The sequence below is a fragment of the Diadema antillarum genome, unplaced genomic scaffold (assembly GCF_040938485.1).
Source record: "Diadema antillarum isolate AM-2024a unplaced genomic scaffold, OU_Dant_1.0 seq00001480_RagTag, whole genome shotgun sequence".
Classification (NCBI taxonomy): Eukaryota; Metazoa; Echinodermata; class Echinoidea; order Diadematoida; family Diadematidae; genus Diadema; species Diadema antillarum.
Window position 1 is genome coordinate 501,384 of NW_027272219.1, and position 20,592 is coordinate 521,975.

General features: G+C 37.2%; 1 protein-coding gene across 1 annotated transcript; it reads right to left on the minus strand.

Annotated features, from left to right (window-relative positions):
* LOC139709915 (uncharacterized) lies at positions 1-20,367 on the minus strand. The gene is made up of 11 exons (XM_071621872.1): positions 20,141-20,367; positions 13,779-13,909; positions 11,186-11,457; positions 10,201-10,342; positions 8,710-8,863; positions 7,794-8,205; positions 7,396-7,503; positions 6,676-6,814; positions 5,919-6,017; positions 3,295-3,438; positions 1-2,813 (listed from the first exon to the last, which is right to left on the minus strand). The coding sequence occupies exons 2-11, from the start codon at positions 13,878-13,880 to the stop codon at positions 2,691-2,693; spliced, it is 1,695 nt and encodes a 564-aa protein (XP_071477973.1). The 5' UTR covers positions 13,881-13,909; positions 20,141-20,367; the 3' UTR covers positions 1-2,690.
* Positions 20,368-20,592: the final 225 nt, after the last annotated feature.

The following is a 20,592-nucleotide window of genomic DNA, read 5'->3' on the forward strand; positions in this document are numbered from 1 at the left end:
TTGTTTTTGTCGATATCTCAAGAACCGTGTGGTGGTTTTACATCAAACTTGGTATGAGGGTATATCCTTGGGGGATAATACTTTGTGTGGATTTTAGGGTCACAGGGTCAAAGGTCAAAGGTCACAGGTTATTTTGTGGAAAAAAAAATGAAATTTCATGTTTTTCTCCATATCTCGCAAATGGTTCAAGGTATCTTCATGGAACTTAGTATATATGATTGTACCGATGGGCAGTGATTATCTAGGGAAGTTGGGGGTCATGGGTCAAAGGTCAGGGGGGTCAAAGGTCAAGATCAGCTCCTCAAAATATCACTACTTTCCTTAAAATGCAATTATGCCTGAAGTTTTTTTTTTTTGTATGGCATGTATTACCCAATATATATTTTTGGGGAAGTTTCTTGCCAAAAGGTCAAAGGTCAAAAGGTAAAGGTCAAGTGAAAGTGCTAAATTGCACTTTTTCCTCCATATCTCGAAAGTAACTCAAGGTATCATCATGAAACTTACATATTTATGCATGTTCAACCTAACAGTGATTCTCTTTGGAACTGTGAGGTCAAAGGTCAAAGGCCAGGTTTAGATAATGCTATTTTCGCATTCAATACTGAAATTATACTTTTTCTCAATACCTTGAAAATTACTCAATGCATAAACTTATAAAAGGGTCAAAAGTCAAGTAAAAATCATCAGTTCCCCAAATACCTGCACTCTGACATTTTAATCATTCATCCAATTGAACCTAGTTCTAGGAAAGTGAACATTCAGCTTATTTGTGTCAAACCTGTCATTTTAATATTTTGCCAATTGTGTGAAACTGTCATCACACATTGTCAAGACATTGTACTATAGACCTATTAGGAGAACCATGCATTATGGCGGAGACATATCAGTAGCCGTAGCGATATACATGTATCTAGTTTTGCATACATTCACTCTTTGTATCAAGGTGATCCGAAGATACAACACTACTACTGTAAAGTTCTTCAAAATGCCACTTAAATATTCTTATTTCCTTCTGACCACTGCTTCATTACATCATAGATATCTTGTGTATTTCTGTTACCATGGGTAACGACAGAGGAAGTCATGTACAAGTTTTACAACATGACTACAACCTTTATCGTGTCTTTCGAGGCAAACTAAATAGAGTGCTAGATTTATGTCATTTTCATTCTAGACCCAATTTAAGTATCTGAGTTATCCAAAACATCACAAAATATAATCCAGAAAGTTATGTGATTATTTACATTAAAGGTTAAACAGGAGGAACAGGCACAATTTAATATCAATAAAGGTCGTCTTCAGATTGAGATTATAACATTTCAAATCGTGCTTTGTCACTATTCAGTTCACAAATTGGAGAATTGTTCGATTTCTCTCCTTCTCCGTCCTCCTCTGTCTGTCTTTGATCAGACAAACAAATGAGAAATTGGCGTTTCAGTGGAAAACAATATCAGAATAAATTCTGGATATTTCAATAGGAAAGAGTTTATATGATCTTAGCATTGGTAATGGAAAATAAGCGTAATTGTAGGTGAAAAGAATGTCGTGTGATATGCGTCATGCAATAAGGATCTCACTGAAAATGTCGCAAATGATGCGCATAATAAAATGAAATGTGCATATCGTTTGAATCATGAAAAATTCATCATTCGTTTTTTTTTTCTACACACGACTCAGAGAACCTTTTCCTTAAAAAAAAACAGACAAGGGAGGAGAACAACAACAATAAACCCAAGACATTTAGAGAATCTATAAGTTTAGTTAAAATACAAATGAGAAAGGTCTGACATTAAAAACTTCACTTATGCAGCCAGGAAATATTACCATGGATTACTATCCGCTCCTTGCCGTTGAGTTGAATTAGTTCCTAGCAATCTGTATATCATGGATTTCATGGATCCATGCGTCAAGATCCCTATGTAAAACCTTGTTAAAGTTTATGGATATTTTTTCCTCCCATGCAAACTACAAACAAGCTACTCTTTCCCCATTAAATGCACATCAGCGCTTGAAATCGCCTTGAATACAACATGAATACAAAGCTGCCAAGTAAAATACACATTCAAATCGTTAGTAGACTCCTAAGTTGAGAAGCTATGAAAAAAACTGGTTTCATAGCGCTTCAGCCATTGGTTGTGAAGATGTGTGCACGCCGAGTATAGTTCTCATAAAGTTGTCATTATATGCCTGCGGAAAGTGTTGATTTTCAATCCAAAATGTACACTTGTGTAAGAAATATCAGTGGATAAAGACACAAGTGTGAAATACATGTATTAACTTAACAGGTTCGCAGGAAGTACTAAACTCCCAGCGCTTACCCAATCATGGTTGCCGACCGTAAGTGTATGTCGATAATCGACAATAATGGGGCTATAGCATAACCACTAGGGAGTGACTTGCATTCAACTTGTAAAAAATACGATTGCCAGGGTACGATGGGGAGGACGCTTCAGAAAAAAAAAATACAAGTCGTACTTGTACGATAATTTTTTTTCTGCACCTTTGATCTCAAAATACTTCAAAACAACCTAATATCGTGGCAAATCGCGTCAGCCAAACAAGTTTTGCAATCCGTCTAATGTCTGGGTACAACCTCATTGCGACATGACATTTAGCACTCAATCTGATCGATCAAGATGTCTCCGTATGAGGGAGGGTTCTCATGCAATTGACTTCTTGTCTCAGTATCATCAGTAGTACTGCGACCCGCGCCTCCTTTGTGCATCTGCAAATTTCTTCACCAGATCGCTGGGCTGGACAACCATCTGAAGAAAATTTGAATCGCCAGACATGATCTCCTCCTTCACGAAGTCCTGAGATATAAAGCACACACATAAAGTAAAACTTGAATTACTAGCAGTCATTTACATATTATATAAATATATTCATATAGAGTAATGATGGATTGGCGAAATGTGTGGTGAAATGTCTTGATACCAAAGTCTCTTCTGTACAACTGTACATGGAAGAGCCCTAGCCAGCTTAAACACAATACAATTTTGGATCTCTCTTCAACCAGTCAACGCATAGTAATGTTCATCTTAAAAGTTGATATCTTGTGTGTTCTCTCTCATGGTATACGACTTGTCTGTGGCATTACTAGAACTGTTATACAGCTATGTATTTACAATAGAAAATGAAATGATTTTATTCAGCAGCTCATCCACCAACAACTGCGCCAAACTGATCCGTGAGTAGTGGTAAATGTAAAAATAACGTTTTTGTTTTTAGCAACTTCATTCTATCATTATATTTGTCTGTTTGTTTCACATCAGCCCTGTGATCGCTTTATACCTGGTTTGTTCCGCTCTTTACAAGAGGAACCGGCTTGTTGGCTATTTCTGTGATGATCCAGTCACACTCCTTCTTTGATAACGCTCCTGGTGCCTTGGTGTTCAAACCAGCCTCCTGCACTTTTCCACTCTGGACTTCCTTAATCTACAAAGGATTACAAGATAAAAAAAATAATACATGTGGATAGATATAGGAATGTATAGATATAGGTGTGAGATATAGCTACCGGGTACATATGTGTACTAATAAATAGATAAATAGAGAGATAGATAGATATATAGATAAATATCATATATATATATATATATATATATATATATATATATATATATATATATAGAGAGAGAGAGAGAGAGAGAGGTAGATAGATAGATATCCCTGCTAGAAAGAACACAGTTTCCCAGTGTGAGAAACACAATGTGACGCACAGTGTGAACACAGTGTAATATCTCTTCACACTGTTAAATTCCAGCATTGTAACAGTGTGAACACAATGTGAGTCATCAAGTCACAGTGTGAAACAAACCATTACTATATAATTTGAACACTCTGTGAAAAGCACACCACAGTGTGAAATCCTCTTCACACTGTTAAATTCGAGCGTTTTCACATAGTCGACGATGCGAACACACTGTGAACACACTGTGGGACACTGTGTTCTTTCCAGTAGGGTAGACAGATAGATAGAGAGAGAGAGAGAGAGAGTGAGAGAGAGAGATAGATACATGCATATACATAATTATAGGCCTACACAAGTATATGCGCACATACAAACACACATCATCACATAGACAAAAAGGTATGCATATATAGATGATAAGTAAAGGCAGATGTGGGGAAGAGAGGGGGAGAGGGGAGTGAGGAAAGGATAGAAACAGGATGGGGCGGGGTGATGCTGATAAAAAAAACCCTCTCCGATATTTTGTGTCATGTGAATGTTTTTAATAGTCGTTACATACTGAACTTACAATTCATGTGTTACTTTACATTGTCATGGATTTATGTTGCAGATAAAACACTGTATTGTATGGAAACTTGATATATGAAATGAAATGAAAATGAAATATAGAGATTATCTACAAGGCTCCTTACACTTCCAGACTGGCAAGAAGTCACTTGTAAACCTGTTTAGGTGCACTTTTCATGCAGATACATTTTTTTTTTCCTTTTGAGGTTGATGCATGTAAACTGAAGAATGTTTCTCCACAACTTGTTTCTTAAATCGCGCATGGTCAGTCGATGTGCGGAGGTGTTTTCCAAGCGAATGTTACCGACAGCAGCCTGAACGGTATCCCTCCTCTTCTATGCAGGAAACACTATTGAGGAGGTGGATAATAGCCTGGCCTTTTATATCATTGTTGTAGGCCATCGTGCGTACCACAGGACCGTATACGGGTACTCAAACGTGTAAGTGAACAAAAAAAGATTAAAAAAAAAAACCCTGTAGGAATGACAAATCGTCATAGACACCGTAAAACCTGGGGATTCTCTTACTGAATATTTTCCTTCGATTGTTTGATTTTTTTTTTCGGGGTGGGGGAGGGGGAAGGGGTGGGTGTTGACATGCCTATAGCCATCGGGCTACTGCATGGATGATATCACCACCACTCCGTCTTGGTTGTTTTGTACACTGGGATGCAAATCAGTGTGAAAGCAAGTATATAGAAGAAAACTCAATGACCGAGTGTAAACGCAAAGATAAAAATGGACGCCATCATTGAAGTGAAATATCTATCAAGTTCTTATCGTTGCTAATGACATGAATATCTAGTCACTGTCAATAGGACAATTCCCTTTTCACAATGTAATGATCTTTGAACCTGACTGCTAAAACATGTTTATTAAAGTAGAACAATAATTATTTGCTCTCTCCCTCCTTTCTCTCTCTCTCTCTCCCTCCCCCCCCCCCCCCTCTCTCTCTCTTTGTGTACAAAAATGATAAGTGTTGAGCGACTGGCATGACCTAGAATCAATGGACCCTGTAATTGCAGGCATATTTATTCACAGCAATTGATACAATGAAAAGTGCGTCGAGGGATAACCAAGACATCAGTTATCAGGACGGGGTCCATGAACATTAAAGACAACAAAAATCTCACCGAGGAAACTTTTTTTTTTTCATGAGATTTTACGTCATTTACCGTGACTGTGCTGTAGCTGACGAAACTTTTTAAAGACAAATGTGATTCAACAATGCCACTTACATATAGAATACTAGAGTTGAATAGATGTGATTATTTTCGTGTTATTGGCTGCAGCATTTTACACCGATATTACTTTACAGAAGCTGAAAAAACAACAACAAATTTTGTGGTCGTTGTGGCTTGATATACTAAATCGTTTTCATGAGACGAAATGAGGTGTCAGGAAACCTAAACAATGGTGTTATTATAAACACACTTATTTGCTACATTACTGGAAAATCGTCTATTCTATACGATGAATCGTCCCTCTGTGTTGCCCACTTTGATAAAGTCAAATGAAGGAAAAACACTCACGCGCTTACACACACACACACACACACACACACACACTTACACACACACAAACGCACACATATATATATATATATATACACACACACACACACACACACACACACACACACACACAAAGAAACAAACCTCGTTTTGCTTGACCACCAGACCCCAAGCCACTGAGCTATCAGATCTGTTTGTGGAGATGATGCAGGCTTTGCTCAGGCGAAATAGGGTTACAGCGATCTGGGGAAAGCAATTTTATGAAATCATTCTAATCATTTTATGTAGTTTTCATCATAACGATGTCATCTCAACAACTTTATTTCGTTGTATGTTTATTAAAGTTCAGTCAAAAATTCATAGAAATGAATTATATTGTATATCACATTTTGTGCATTTACTCAAATAATAAAACTAATTGTAAAATGTAAGCAAATGCAAAATCTTTAACATGTAATTTGAAAATCAAATTACTGAAAGTGACATTTTTAATTTGATGGAATGTGATGAACACTCGAGAATACACTCGTAGATAACGTTGCACGGGTGCAGATTCCCGACTCATTAACACACGAACCCGTATTACCCCCTTACGTACAGTATAAGATACCGCTCCTGTTATTGTTGTTGTCGTTGTTATTGTTGTTGATGATGATGATGTGTTGTTTTGTTGTTGTTGTTGTTATTGTTGATGCTGTCGCAGCTGTTGATGTTGACTTTTCTTTGTTGAAGAATTGATGTAATGAACCTTCCAACCAACCGATGCCAGACCCCACGTATTTTCTTAAATGCGATATTATTTTATTACACATTAGCCACAAGCCTAATCTATCTGTCTATTTTTTCCGCTTTTTTTATGCGAGGATCCCCCAGTATGGTCAAATAAAGCTGAAGTAGTTACCGTATTACTGGCGGAAGACCGGACGAACTCGGCGAACAGGTCGGCATTCTTTACCTCCTGGCTGTTCACCTGTTTTATCTTGTCTCCGACGTGAAGCCTTCCGTACAAGTTGTTAAGGTCCTTTTTCCAACCCGCTACCCTGATGCATTATGACCGAACAATTAGATAATCAACGTCATCATCGTCTCTCCTGACCACGTGATAGGTCTACAAATTTTCCCGTCACGAGAAATAAAGGGGGCAAAATTTGAAGGGAATTACTTCCTCTATAGAAGGATACTACCGTGATACCTCTCTGGTAGTAGTTATAAGATCTTAATACAAAGTCATTCCAGTTTTCATGATACATGTCATTTACATTCGTTTAAAGCACTGGGAGGTAGGTAAGTTGTACGGAATGTCAATACCATACTGTATATTCTCCTATGGAAGATATTTTGAACATATATTTCGAATTCTTCTGCTAACGTCCTTGGTCCAGATATTTATATTCATCATGTCTCTCTTAAAACATCAAGAGGAGACAAAAACAGAAATGCTGGAAGGGATGAGGTAAAAATTGATAACACCGTCTTGAAATACTACTGAAGACAGCTGAAGACACAACCAAAATAAGGCGCTTAGTGTGCAGTATTCTCACTGTGCTTAAAGAAAGCATCTTAATCAGTGTAATAGGCAAAAGGTTCTCAGGATCTGTTCACTCTCGTTTCCTGTACTCACCAGGTTTCTTCCCCAATGGTTACCAGCACCAATGTGTCGAGAAGCTCAGCTTTTGTAAATGTCACAACGATGCCGTCAAGGTGTTTGCTCTGTTGCCACCGCAGTTTTCTACCAATGAAATAGACGTGAGTTCACAGTGACAAACATTTCTCCTGTGTGATCTCATCATAATTGCATCAATGATGTCAACTGATATTTCATCCATAATGTGCTAAAATGACATGGCAATAGAAAGTAAGGAAGAAATGCCAAAATAATACTACAACAATAAACTCTTTTCCAGCTGAAAGACAATTCAAACAATACATTCCTCCCAAATAACTCCCAAATAACGGTGTATCATTTTTTGCCCATGTTTCAACAGAAAAAAAACCCCCCAACGGTCAGGATTGACTTACTCAATATTATGAATGTCATCGTTGACTCCATGAGTTTGAAAATGTTCTGGCAAACTGCTCATATCGAGGAAGGCTTTTGGGATAGAGCCCGATCGTGGTATGTTTTCATAATCTACGGTCCTACTTCGGTGAATCCGAACGTAACAATCGGAAGGCCGAGGTGGCAAAGGAGGTGCGATCGGCGAGTCTTGGCTATTGTCGATACAGGGAGAGCTTTTGCATCTTTCTCTGCGTGTTTTTTCAGGCAAGATAACCGATTTTCTAGGTAGAACAGGTCTGTCGCCATCGTCAACGTAGTTGGTTTCATTGGCGTCATTCTGACGGGTCTCAAAGGGATGGATTATTTGGGCGTAAACTGGTATTTCTGGTGCTTCTTCGCAATTGTTCTCGTCAGTTCCTTGCTCAGCAGAACCTGTGTCAGTAAATTGATTTGTGCAAAACGTAAAGAGTGTTAACATTTATACAAATTATTCAAATTAATGAAATTCTTACGTAGAGTTGTTTTTATTGCAACCTATTTACGTCGATGAAGGGCAACATGTCAATCATTGTCAGTATTTGTTTTCACATAAAAATTGTAAAAAAATCGAAGCCCGAAAGGTTCGAAGATTAATGGTTTTGTTACGTTGGTTCTCTCTATGTTGTTGACTAGGTAATACCTTCCAGCCATTATCTTGTTCAATGTTGCATTCTATGTATAGATGATGTTTTCTATTGTACCGGGCTGTACATATTTCAACACGCTTACACGCGGTAATAATATCTGTGATAACTGTAATGGATAACCTGTCAGAAACGTGACATGAAGAACAGTGAAGGAAAAAGAGACAGAAATTGGAAGAATGAGACCAAACACGTGGAAGTATTGATAGTGATTCACTCTTTATACATTTCCTTTAGTATATATCCAACTTACCTTTGTCTCTCTGATCCAGTGTCCAATCGTCGTCTTCGTCGTCGTCCATCTCGAAGTCAAAGTTTATGTTCTGCAATGGGCAACTGTCATAACTTTGGTTTCCCGTTAACGAATGTGAAGACCGAGAGGATGCCGAACTGTGTCTGCTACCACGCTTTTGATGAGAAGTCAATTGGATTATCATTGAAGTGAACCCCCAAAAGGAGGGAAAGAAGAATACAACTGAATTTGTTGAAATCCATATTTTGGAAGAAATATTTGATAAAACGGCTTCGAGATACTGAATAAGGCATGAGGACGCAAACACATAACAAACATGTAGAGAATTAGACATACAATACAATATAATGTAGACATACAAACATAGTAAAATAATCTGTACGTTTTTCATACATTCTTTCACATTTATCTATTCATTCCGTCAGTCATTAATGCATTTCCATCTCCAACAGAATCATTAAGATATAAACTTTTACAAAAAATATGGTCGGCATTTGTTTTCAACACACACAACAAACGGAAATCATAAGTATATAATCATAACATGTAGGTATAAACATTTCATGAAAATGCCGAAAATGAAGTAACATGTTCAAAAGGCATGACTTCTATTGGTTTATTCCAAGCAAACATGATTATGAAAATAACATAATTGACATGCTATAATACATAGTAATATACGGAACAGCAAAACTCAATAACCCGACTAAACAACACTACAGCTAACTACTGTACTACCAACGACGATAACGACAATAAAACCTAATTAGCCCTGAAGAAGCACCCCGGACAGTTGCATAAAAAAGGAGGGAGAGATTAAAACACACACACACACACACACACACACACACACACACAACTGATATTATGGCGTGAAAAGTAGAAAGTGTCGATGTCTGAATGGATAATCGAAATCGCTGAGAAAACGATTGAAGTTAGTTTTTTTTTATCTTCCCTATGTCTTGCACCTATTGATTAATGCGCTACGAGGTCTTCAATTTCATAGTATAAATGTATACATTTTTTTCGCCAAGGAAGGCATCTTTAAAAGAATATTAGATAAGATAAATGAGAAATCTAACATCGAAATCAGCCATGACTGTTCCTGTATTGATTTTCTTTAATTTCAGCAGAATTAATAAACGCTCCACTGTGACCATGTTAACATATTGACATATTGATCTGTTTTGTTGTTGCGAGTAACTTTGGGGGATTGTGCCTTCAGTTGTGCTGCTTCAAAGCTTTGGAATAAATTACCTGAGAAAATGTAGAAGGTCCCATTACTTGGTGTCTTCATATCTTTGTTGAAGCCTTACCTTTTTTTAGAAGCCTTTGATTGATTTATTTATTTTCTGTGTGTCTAATCAGTAACAATGTTAGGAGCTCTGTTACATCACAGCGCAGTATAGAGTATATCTATATAGTAGCTGCGCTATATAAATTTGTCTAATCATTAATCATTATTGTGAGAACGATGTTAGAAAAACTTACTTGGATTGGAAAGTCTGGGTCAGCAGGTCTCTCCTCTTCCGTGCTTTCATAAGAAGACTTTGTGTTTTTACGATTTCCACCTGTTTTACTCATTGACGTAGAAATGTCTTTAAACACGCCATACCAATCTCTGAGGTCTTTCCTGTTAGAAAAGAAAGATACAAAATTGTATTCCTTATATTTCTGATTGTCACTATGAAAGCAAACAAAAATGTTTTTCTTGAATTCAAACAGACAAGATTTCAAAGGTTTAAAAAGGTAGGGAAACAGAATGTGTCTTTTTTTTGGTTTATTTGGTATGTAGTAAAAGAATAGTAATTTTGCAAATCTGGACAAAACTAACATGATTAACAAAAATATTTCCTTCCTGTGTACTACTTCTTTTCTTTTTTCACACAGTACAAGTTGAAATGAAAACTTGACAAAGACACTTAAGTTTGTCAAGCTAAATAGAACGGAAGAATGTTACAAAATATATGATCGAATTTACACACATTTTTGCACACTCACACACACACAGTTAAAAGTGCAAAAACTAATACATACATACATACAAACACACACACACACACACACACACACACGAAAATACATGCCACATACATGGATTCTGTACGTATCTTTTTATATTTTTTCTATTTCTATTTTCTGTAGAATATAACACAATGTACGAAAATCACAAATAATTTTGCGTGCACAGTAGTTGACTGTATACCACAATATAGAAAATATGGAGAGGCATTTAACGAATTAAAAACATGCAAAAATATCATTAAATTCAATCCAATCTTGTGACATTACCCATACTTCTCAGGAGAGCTTAATGCAGACTATAAGAAATGTGACTGTTTGCTTGCTTCTTCTGTGATATATTCCTCTCAACTTCAACATTAAGCTAAATGTTTAAGGTGAAGTGTATGCAGAACAAACAAAACACCACTTATACTATTAAACCAACTGGAAAGGGTAAAATGTCTTTACTCACTCATCATCGATTTTGAAGTAGTTTGGAAATGCTCCGTGCATAAGTATGAGCACGTGGTTCACCTTCCTCCCTATCTGCATGTCCAAACAATGGACTTTGACGCTGGATGTGATGGCAATATGAGGGGCCAATGTGGTGGAACTCTTCCTCCGACCTCTGGGGCGGCCGGAGCTTTTCCTTTTCCCTTCAAATGTCTTCTTGTCCCTGAACCCCTCGAGCGTGAAGCTCCCATTTAAAAAAGACCACAGGACGAAGAAATACCTGTCCGATTTCTACACACAAAATAAGCAAGATATTCAAAAGTGATAACGGTAATTGACAGCCCTAACATAATATTTCACCCAAACAAGTTTCGACAGTGTTTTTATGCTCTGTCTGTGATATCTCTTCGGTCTGTTGAAGAACTCTTATATTTCTAATGTCTAAACAGGATGGTGATGACGGTGCTCAGTCGGAAGCGCACCTGCCTTGTTCAGGTTCGAGCCCAAAATGAGTCTATGGCTGAATAATGTGTTGTGTAAATATGCTGCCCCTCCCCCCCCCCCCCCCACTGTAGAGTAAGAGGCAAAATATAAGTTTTTTTTTTGTTTTTTTGTTTTAATCCCTCGGATTGGGCAGTGAGTGACAGAGTCATGACTTATACACGTATAAAACAAAATCCCACTTCATCAATTCATCGCAAAGAGCAAGGTGCTAACCCAGCGAAGTGGTTCACCCACATACCCACAAACAAACAAACAAACAAACAAACAAACAAGCAAACAAACAACAAAGCGTTACACAAGGGAAAATAGTGATTAATCGCACAATGAAAAAAAAATAAAATGAGATTTATGTCAATTGAGTCACAGTTACATGTGTGGTTGCAGCTTCCTTGAACCGTCATTATTCTTTTTTGTGAAAACACGTGAAACATTAGAAGATCCATAATCTTCTCGTTTACGCCAGCACTTATTTGCTGTTACTCTCGCTATCAATATAAACTTGAATATGCTGTAGATCTTTCACTGTTAGGGAATGTACTTCCATGGTATATCTTCAACAAGGGCTTGAAGCGTTGAAAGGGTTTGGTTGATGAAACAAATTATCCTTTTACTTAGATGTTATATACAATCTCTCTTTTTGTTTTTTTTTTATAATGGAATGTAATTATGTGCATAATTATACCCCTGTTATCAAAATTCACATGAATATGCTCTAGGTGTTCAGTGTTAGAGTATATACTTCCATGGTATCTTCAACATAGGCTTGAAAGGGTTTGGTTGATGAGACAAGTTATCCTTTGATTTTACTTTGATATTATATACAATTTATGGTTTTTTTTCTATCATGTAATGTAACATGAATCTAAGTTTTGTGCCTGCGTGTGACTGTCTGCATAATTATATTAAAGATATGGTAATTTAGCATGGCTTTTTTCTCTAGTAAGGAACTTGCAACAGTTTTTAAAAGCTGTTTTAAGTTTATTCAATTTATGTATGATCGAGATTGATAAACTGAACGTGACTGAAAAGAACTTTGTATACCCGTTTTATGCTAATTTCGTCGAAATGGTGAAAATAAAGATGCTCTCGTTATTGTCCTTACTGATTGGTGCATGCGACGGGGCTTCATTATTAATTTTGTAGATAGAATGTTTGCCTGTTACAATCATAGAGGTAATCATAGAATCATCAGGAAATCGCTGGAAGAAATAGAAACGGAACCAAAACGGACAAATCTATATAACATTGCAATACTACAGTCGCTTGAACAACAACAACATCATCATCAACAACAACGACGATACCAACAACAACAACAACAACAACAACAACGATAACAACAACAAAAACGTCAACAATGCCATGGTCAACGCCACACTCCCCTCGACACTTTTCCTCTTTTAGAAGTATAGCTTTACAGCAAGGTGACTTCCTCTTCGATTGTTGTTGTTGGCTTTTTATCACACTTAGGGGGTAACTGTTTATTACTATGATTACTTTTTTTCCAAGTTGTAAATCATCACCTGACTTTGCACAAACTTATATCAAAATATTGCTTGGATTGCGGAACTTCCTAATAAAAACCTTCAAATATTTACCAAAAATACACATACACACACACGCGCGCGAGCGCGCGCGAGCGCACACACAACAAAATACCGGAAAATCCCTTCTTTTGTTCATTTTTTTAAATCTCAACAATGTAATTGGCAGTCGTTAAGTCATCATCTCTGACAAAATCGTTTGATTTATTCATTTGTTTGATTCAGAGTTGCTTCAACGTAGGTATCAGTGTCAGTGGCAAACGTGTCAATAAAACTGCAAGGGGGTAAGTGTGATATTTGAACTAATATGTTCCTGTTCTATTTCCTATGACCTCTTCCCGCTGACAGTTTTGCCCAGGAGCATGTACCACATATACAATATCTGATATCACTGTTCAATTTACAATGACATCATTGATGATGCCCAATCACGTTGTTTGTTCTGCAAAGTTCACAATGTAACGCACAATCAAAAGTCAAAACTATCGAACTTGAACTCTGAACGATCAAAGGAAGAAAAAAATGAAAACGGTTGTGAATAAAGCTTCAAAATTTTAATCCTACCTTATATTCTACAGTGATGCCACCATCGATTTGCTTTTCTCGGCCAACAGTAAGGTAGCCCTGGTGAATCTTATCCCGCGTGTCATTTGTGTTGTCTGCCATCTTGACTCAACAAGATGCGTAGCACTCTTCTGGCGTTTAGTCCCCGAGCAGAAAACAAACAAACAAACAAGCAAAGAGATCATCAAAACAAACAACCAAAGCCATCAAATTTATCGTTTCATAATAAGTCAGTGATAATAGGCTGATCTTTTTACCTCTGCCAGTGCATATTTTATTCTGACGAGCTTTTGAAATGGGACTGCTAAGCCCCCATCCTTTTGAATTTTATTCATACAGTGAAATTAGCATCAGCAAAATGATCAAACTATAAGTCCTGATTAGAAACGCACTCTATACCAACTCCTCAATATGGCTATCTGTGCTAATAACAGAAAGCATGATTACTGTATGCATGGTACAGAGAAGATGACTAATCATTTTCGGTGATTTTATGGCATTTTATGGATGCATTTTGCCAAAAAAATGTCGTGAATATATGTCAGGATACCATACACTAATGTACACATTGCATTTTTTGATTTCCGATGACTTCTCAATTTTATGTTGTGATAATGATTTCGTGGGTAGGTATGTATTTTATGACAAGATATCAACTAACATTCACCCGTCTTTCTCCGTATAAGGAAAATTTCAAAACTGTTTCGAAGCCATGTTCGCATCAATATACAAGAAAGCCTTTAATGTTTGATATATAGCCACATCGATGAGTTTGCTTAATTGGCTCCCACACACCAGCAAATATTGATTCTTCTTTTTACCGTTGTTTTGATCAATGCGATTGGCTCAGAAAGATGAATATTTGGGCTTGTAATATGTCAATATTCCACCTATGTAAACAGGGAAGTGTAACTGAGCAGACTATTTCACTTCCTTCTATGACTTGAGGAATTGTGTAACATCACGCTACTGTTCATAGATGGTGACCAAATTTTGCCGTTGTTCCTCAAAGCTACTGACGCACTGCAACGTCATTGCTTCCTCTTGGACCTGGTTTCAAAAAGAATGACGAAAACTGGAAACGAAGTATAGTTCCATTGGAAAAAGTTTAGCTCCAGTCTGATTGACTAAATTTATCACAGACGCATATATATTTGTCAACGAGTACTACACACGAACCTTTGTCTTGCGAACGAAAGCTGGATGTGTCAATCTAAAATTGTGTCCGATATCTTCTTATCTCATTTAAAAAGATTATAAAGACTATTGACTACATGAAAATACTCATTGTAAGTTTTGTTTCTTAAATAGTGTTATGAATATGTATAGACGATAACTGGCGGGGGAGGGAACATACCGAATGTTCCACCCGAAGGGTTTAAACCCTGAGGGTGGAACGTTTGGTACATGTTCCCGACAACAAAAGTCATCATCTGTTATATTATATGGGTTAGTCAAATACCATCAATAATCGGTCATCTGCTTTTTCACATTGTATGGAATAGGCAAATTTATCCTATCCATTCCATGAAAAATATGATCGTTCAATTGTTTGGTATCGTTTGTCATTTGTTCCGTGAAAATGTTTTTCCATGGGAGAACATTACAAAAATATTCTCTCAATGGGCGAACATAACCAATGTGCCTCCATCACTTGACTGTGTTTAGCCAATCCCTAACCGGTATTTGACTAACCCATTTAATCTTGTGGATTAGTGTAATGTATTCATTGCTTTATGTGGAGCTTATTCTCTTCTCTCTTTTTAATCGGAGTGCCCAGTTGTTTATTTACATAATTATTCCTATGCATGCATATACAGTAAGTGAAAATATATATATATATATATATATATATATATATATATATATATATATACATACATCTAAATATATACCAAAAGATATATATACCAAAAGACCAAGATCAGTGGTGAAAATGAGCTGCTTGGTGGATGTCTGCGCTCTCAGAGTGCTTCTCTCGTTCCCACTACAAATCTAAGATGGGAAAGTCTCTCATTTGGGGAACTGGCTTCTTGTACAAGATTTGTTCTTTAGTAAGTCTCCTCCATATTCTTTACAATTTAGTGCTGCTTCAATTCACATTGATTTCAGGATTATCAAAACATCTGTATATTAAGTGGATGTGGAAAATAACTTAATGAAAATGAAATTAAATGAAAATGACTTTACAAAAACGAAAAGCTGACTTGTAACACTTGATGTCCCCGTTATATACAAGCATTTCTACAGCTGCTATGTATACTTGCTTCTGATGCAGTTATAGTTACAAACGCGACAGAATTGTGCACATATACTTTATACGGTCCTCATAAGAGAGAAATTAGAAACCGGGCTGAACGTAAAGGCATTGACAATTCTATAATCCAGGGCAATTTCTCCTTCTCATTTAAAGTGTGTAATTGTGGAAGGGACTAAGGCTTATCTAGGATTTCTTGCTTTGTTTGTGATGTTTCATGTTGTTTTTAATAAGTTGTGAAATGCTGATGAATGAATATTGATTTTTCTTCCCCTCGCAACGGGGAGATGGGCCCCCTACCTTAAAGTGTGGATTGCGCAACATTGTAACAATCGCTAGGATCTTCTTCATAACAATGTTTGGAATGCGCAGACTCAAATTTTTGATAACCAGTCCACCGAGCAAGGGTCACACAAGACTGAATTCCTTCAAGCAAGGGGTAGTTGTGTTTGTGCCTGCTGAGAGGCTGAAAATGAAGGAAAAGTGTATGAACGTGAGTAAAAGAATTCAAAACGGGTGGATCGAACCATTTTCACCTCCAGTTTTCCCTATTTGAAATGTGATACATATAGTCTACTGCCCTACGTTGGCAAATGGAAACAGATTATTTATTCATCTTCATCTGAGTTGATAATGGTGTCAGATTGGACATGGTCGGCTCTACTTGGGCGCCATAAGTCATCCGCAAGTGGGGACAGATATACAGAAATGAAATAAGTCAAGATACCAGCCAACACTGACTGTTGATCTGCAAAACAGATCCATTGTGTTCGATGGCGAAATTGATGAGATGTTCTCTTGTCATATATCATTATCTTTACTTTTACCAAAGTTGATTGGCACATGATGCGAAATTGTTCATAGGCTTAATAACCCAACGCCAGTCAGAATCTGAATATAAACATCAAATCATAGTCACGTAATAGCGGACCATTTGTAACGTTCTTCCCATGGGTATTATACACTGTACATCATTCTTAGAACTGTGTCCAATGGGAGAAGCATCTATACAAATAGCAAGGTCGGAAGAAGGTGCAACGATATCGAAGCTATAAACGAGTATTTTTGTGCAACGCTAGCAAGAGTTGAGCTTGATGGTGATCCTGGTTGATGATGATGATCGTGATGTTGGTGGAGATTAAGATGAAGGCATGCGTTTCTCTCAAAATACTCTAACTTGATTTGACCCATCGAAGAAATGTTGTTTGTCTGCAAAATACAAAATGTTTTGTTCTGATCTCAGCGTTTGAAATGTTCCGTCGACGTCGTGTCGGGGCTTTGATACCATCTCAATAGCATTTCCAACCCTTCCGCGTATGACAACTTCATTACAACTTGGACACGTTGTGGAATAGGAAGTTTACTACACTTCAGTGAACTTCATTCTCTAGTTCGTATAACATTTATCACCAAAATATATCTTGATACCTTGATATCTTGATGCAGTAATCCCTTGAAACAGCTTGTACATGAAGCTATACTGGGATGAACTCGAGCTGTGTGTCGTGAGGGGGTGTCATTCAGTGTATGTACAGATGTCTCACTATCATACAATAAAATGTGAGTATGAATGCTGATTGATTTTGCTCTTAATTTCACTATGGTTAAAGAAAAGAACCTGTGACTGACCTTTCTACACGCTCGAAGACAACTGTCACATTCGAACATGATATACCTTCCAAACAGATGGACTTGTGGACATATTTATAGGCAACGGAAAAAGAAACTCAGGGACCATTAACATGCATTGATCAAATGTATTGTCAAGTATAGAAAAAACGATCAGCGTCCAGCTGCCAAACCAAGATGAATGCTCAATGTTATTAATATTGTATCAATATTGTTTGAAGGAAAAAATGCACAAAGTAAATCATATCGCAATATAGCAGTCAATGGCACAATAAACTTCGTGATTAACAACATCATGCGAGTGACAATAGTCCTTTCCTATATACACATTGAACAAAGAACGAGCTGAATGCTATACAAATTTGAAGAACGTAACTTGGAACAGGCCTTTGATAAATTAATCATCTAATTTTGTGGAACATCTCACTCTGTTTCTTAATGTGACAAAACATACAGGACATTTAGCTTACTATACCAAGACAATGCCATTTGTTCGCGATTTCGTCTTTAACGGGAAAAAGATAAACAAGACCTAACATGAAAAGAAAGGTTATAGTTCATTGTTCAGAAGGTTCGAGAATGAAATAAGGTTCGGTGAGTATTCCCAAGGTTCGTAAATCCAAAATTGAAAAGGAGGTGAGTATACTATTCAACGAATCTTCGGAATTACGAACTTTGTTTCGCTTTCACCTCATTTTCGAATCGATGAACCGTCGCATGTTAGGAATGATAAACATCACCCGAAAGGAAACAGACGATGTAGATTGATAAAAACAAATTTATGGACATAAATGAACTAGAAATAATTCAAGGATAAGTAACCAATCCCATTTTAACAACGCTAAAGGGTCAGAAACCGAAAGCACTCGTTGCTTCGGTATAGATTTGACTGATTAAAATTATCGTCTCATTCATTTTATTCATCGGCTTTGTCACAAGTTGCAGGAACAGATAGACCGCGATATGCCGTTTTGGGAGGCCGATAAGTGCGGTCAGAAACTCGTGGCTGGAGTTGATTGTTTTCATACCCTGGAATCACAAGGTTTTAACCCAAGATTGCTCTTCCGTGATAGTTATGTCAATCCCTTAAAAAAATGTAGTATAGGCCCTGCTAACATGGATTATGCTCAACTTGGTCAGTGTTGGTCAAAAATAATGGTTAAGTAATATATTTGTAGCGTTTGGTGACCAGGCATTTAATCTTTTTAATGTACTTGAATATTGTATCTGGTGGGACCATCAATCTATATGCTTCGCTTTTAGTGGGCCCCCATCTCCATCCTTCAAATTATTTCACGTTCAAATGCTTCACTACTTTAATTCTCATCAAAGTACAAAGTACTCTTTTTATTATTCATGTTGATATCTCTTTCCTTTATTCACTTTGTATGTGTGTGTTTGTGTCATTGATTATGCCCAGAGATCATGTTGGAGATGGAGAGAAAAAAAATGAACTTGTGTAAACTAAAGAGATAAATGAACTTGTGTAGACTATAGAGCTAAACAACAATTTGCTTATTGTAGGAATGAAGGGGATTTTTGTTTTGAGGAGAGAGAGAGAGCAATTACACAGGGTATGCTTTTTTATTTCATTGTTATGGTTACAGTGAATGAAATTGTAGTCTCGATTCTCTGTATTATTATGAACACCTCACTAGTGTGAAAGCTAGGAAACTCGCCCTATACTGGAGGCCAATGAATTATGGGTTAATGCACTTCTGAATTATTTAAAGTATGTTGTCTTTGTATTCAAAGGATGTGATCCATTCATGATTATTTAATTTAAAGAAAAAGGAAATATATTGACAATGTGTATATTCAGGTTCTTTGAAATCCGTCTCCTCATTTGCATACTTGAATATGATATGATACCATGGCTTTGTGAAATAGAGAAGACTCTATATATTATTAAGATTGCTTCTACTGTTAGTCCACGTCTCACCACGTTCCACAGCATATAGTTTGTTTGAGTTTTCTTTGTGTATGTGTATCAAAGTAAGCTCAAGCTGTGAGCAGAGTTTCATTTAATCTAAAACATTTTATCTAGTAAAGGTTGCGTATATATCTTGTCAGATAGCATCGGCTGGGTTACATTGTACTCGAATGTATGAACTATATTCTGAATCTGACTGTGACGCGCATTAGGGGGAAGTAAACAAACTTTAATGCCAGCCAAAATCTGCCTCGTGTAGTAACTTGTCATTAGGTGCAAAGTTTACGAGCCTGATTAACTTCATTGTTTATCAAAGAAATAAGAGTACGATAACAACAGTGGAGAACATACCACAAAGTTACATTTCGTTAAGGAAAGGGTCCAAGACGTGCAGGAAGCATTAAACGAGTAAAGGCGTCCCCCTTCCCCCACGAACTTGAGGGTTTGGACAGGGTCAGTTTACCTAACCAAGGTCTCCTGATAGACCCGGCTGGCTCTGGAGCAGAGCGACGGGACTATATGCAATCGTTAATGTCGACTTACCTGTCGTAACTGAGGTTCTTTTCAGATTTTTCTCGTGTCAGGTTGTCAGGATGTCTTTATGAGGTCAAACTTTTAAGGCAAAAGGTGGCCACTGCACGAACCCTCGATTTCAGCCGGTAACCTTTCGACTGACGACTGGTTATCAGCTCGATGCCTCGATTGCGCCACTCCAGAACCCAGGGTTTCAGCAGCAGCTGGCGTTGCGATCTCCAGTCACTGCAGCAAACGGGTACAGACCTCCGAAATGTCAATGAGGAAGTTCACACGTGTTATTATTGGTACCCGACAGACATGATGTACATAACCCGATACGAGAAAAGGGGAGGTTCAGGTTCAATGAGTCTTGAACATTGTGTCTTTGTCCCTCTATGTTTACTCCTGCTTTATACAGGCATGCCTACTTCTGGGACTCCAGTGGCTCAATGTTACCTTTGTGTATAGATAATATTATA

Bases quoted from the DNA above. Each gene is read 5' to 3' on its own strand.
- LOC139709915 (XM_071621872.1), bottom strand. From the start codon at position 13,880: ATGGCAGACAACACAAATGACACGCGGGATAAGATTCACCAGGGCTAC. The intron at 11,458-13,778 runs GTAGGATTAAAA...TTTTGTGTGTAG, and splicing joins GCATCACTGTAGAATATAAG to AAATCGGACAGGTATTTCTT. The intron at 8,864-10,200 runs GTAAGTTTTTCT...TCTCATCAAAAG, and splicing joins ACCCAGACTTTCCAATCCAA to CGTGGTAGCAGACACAGTTC.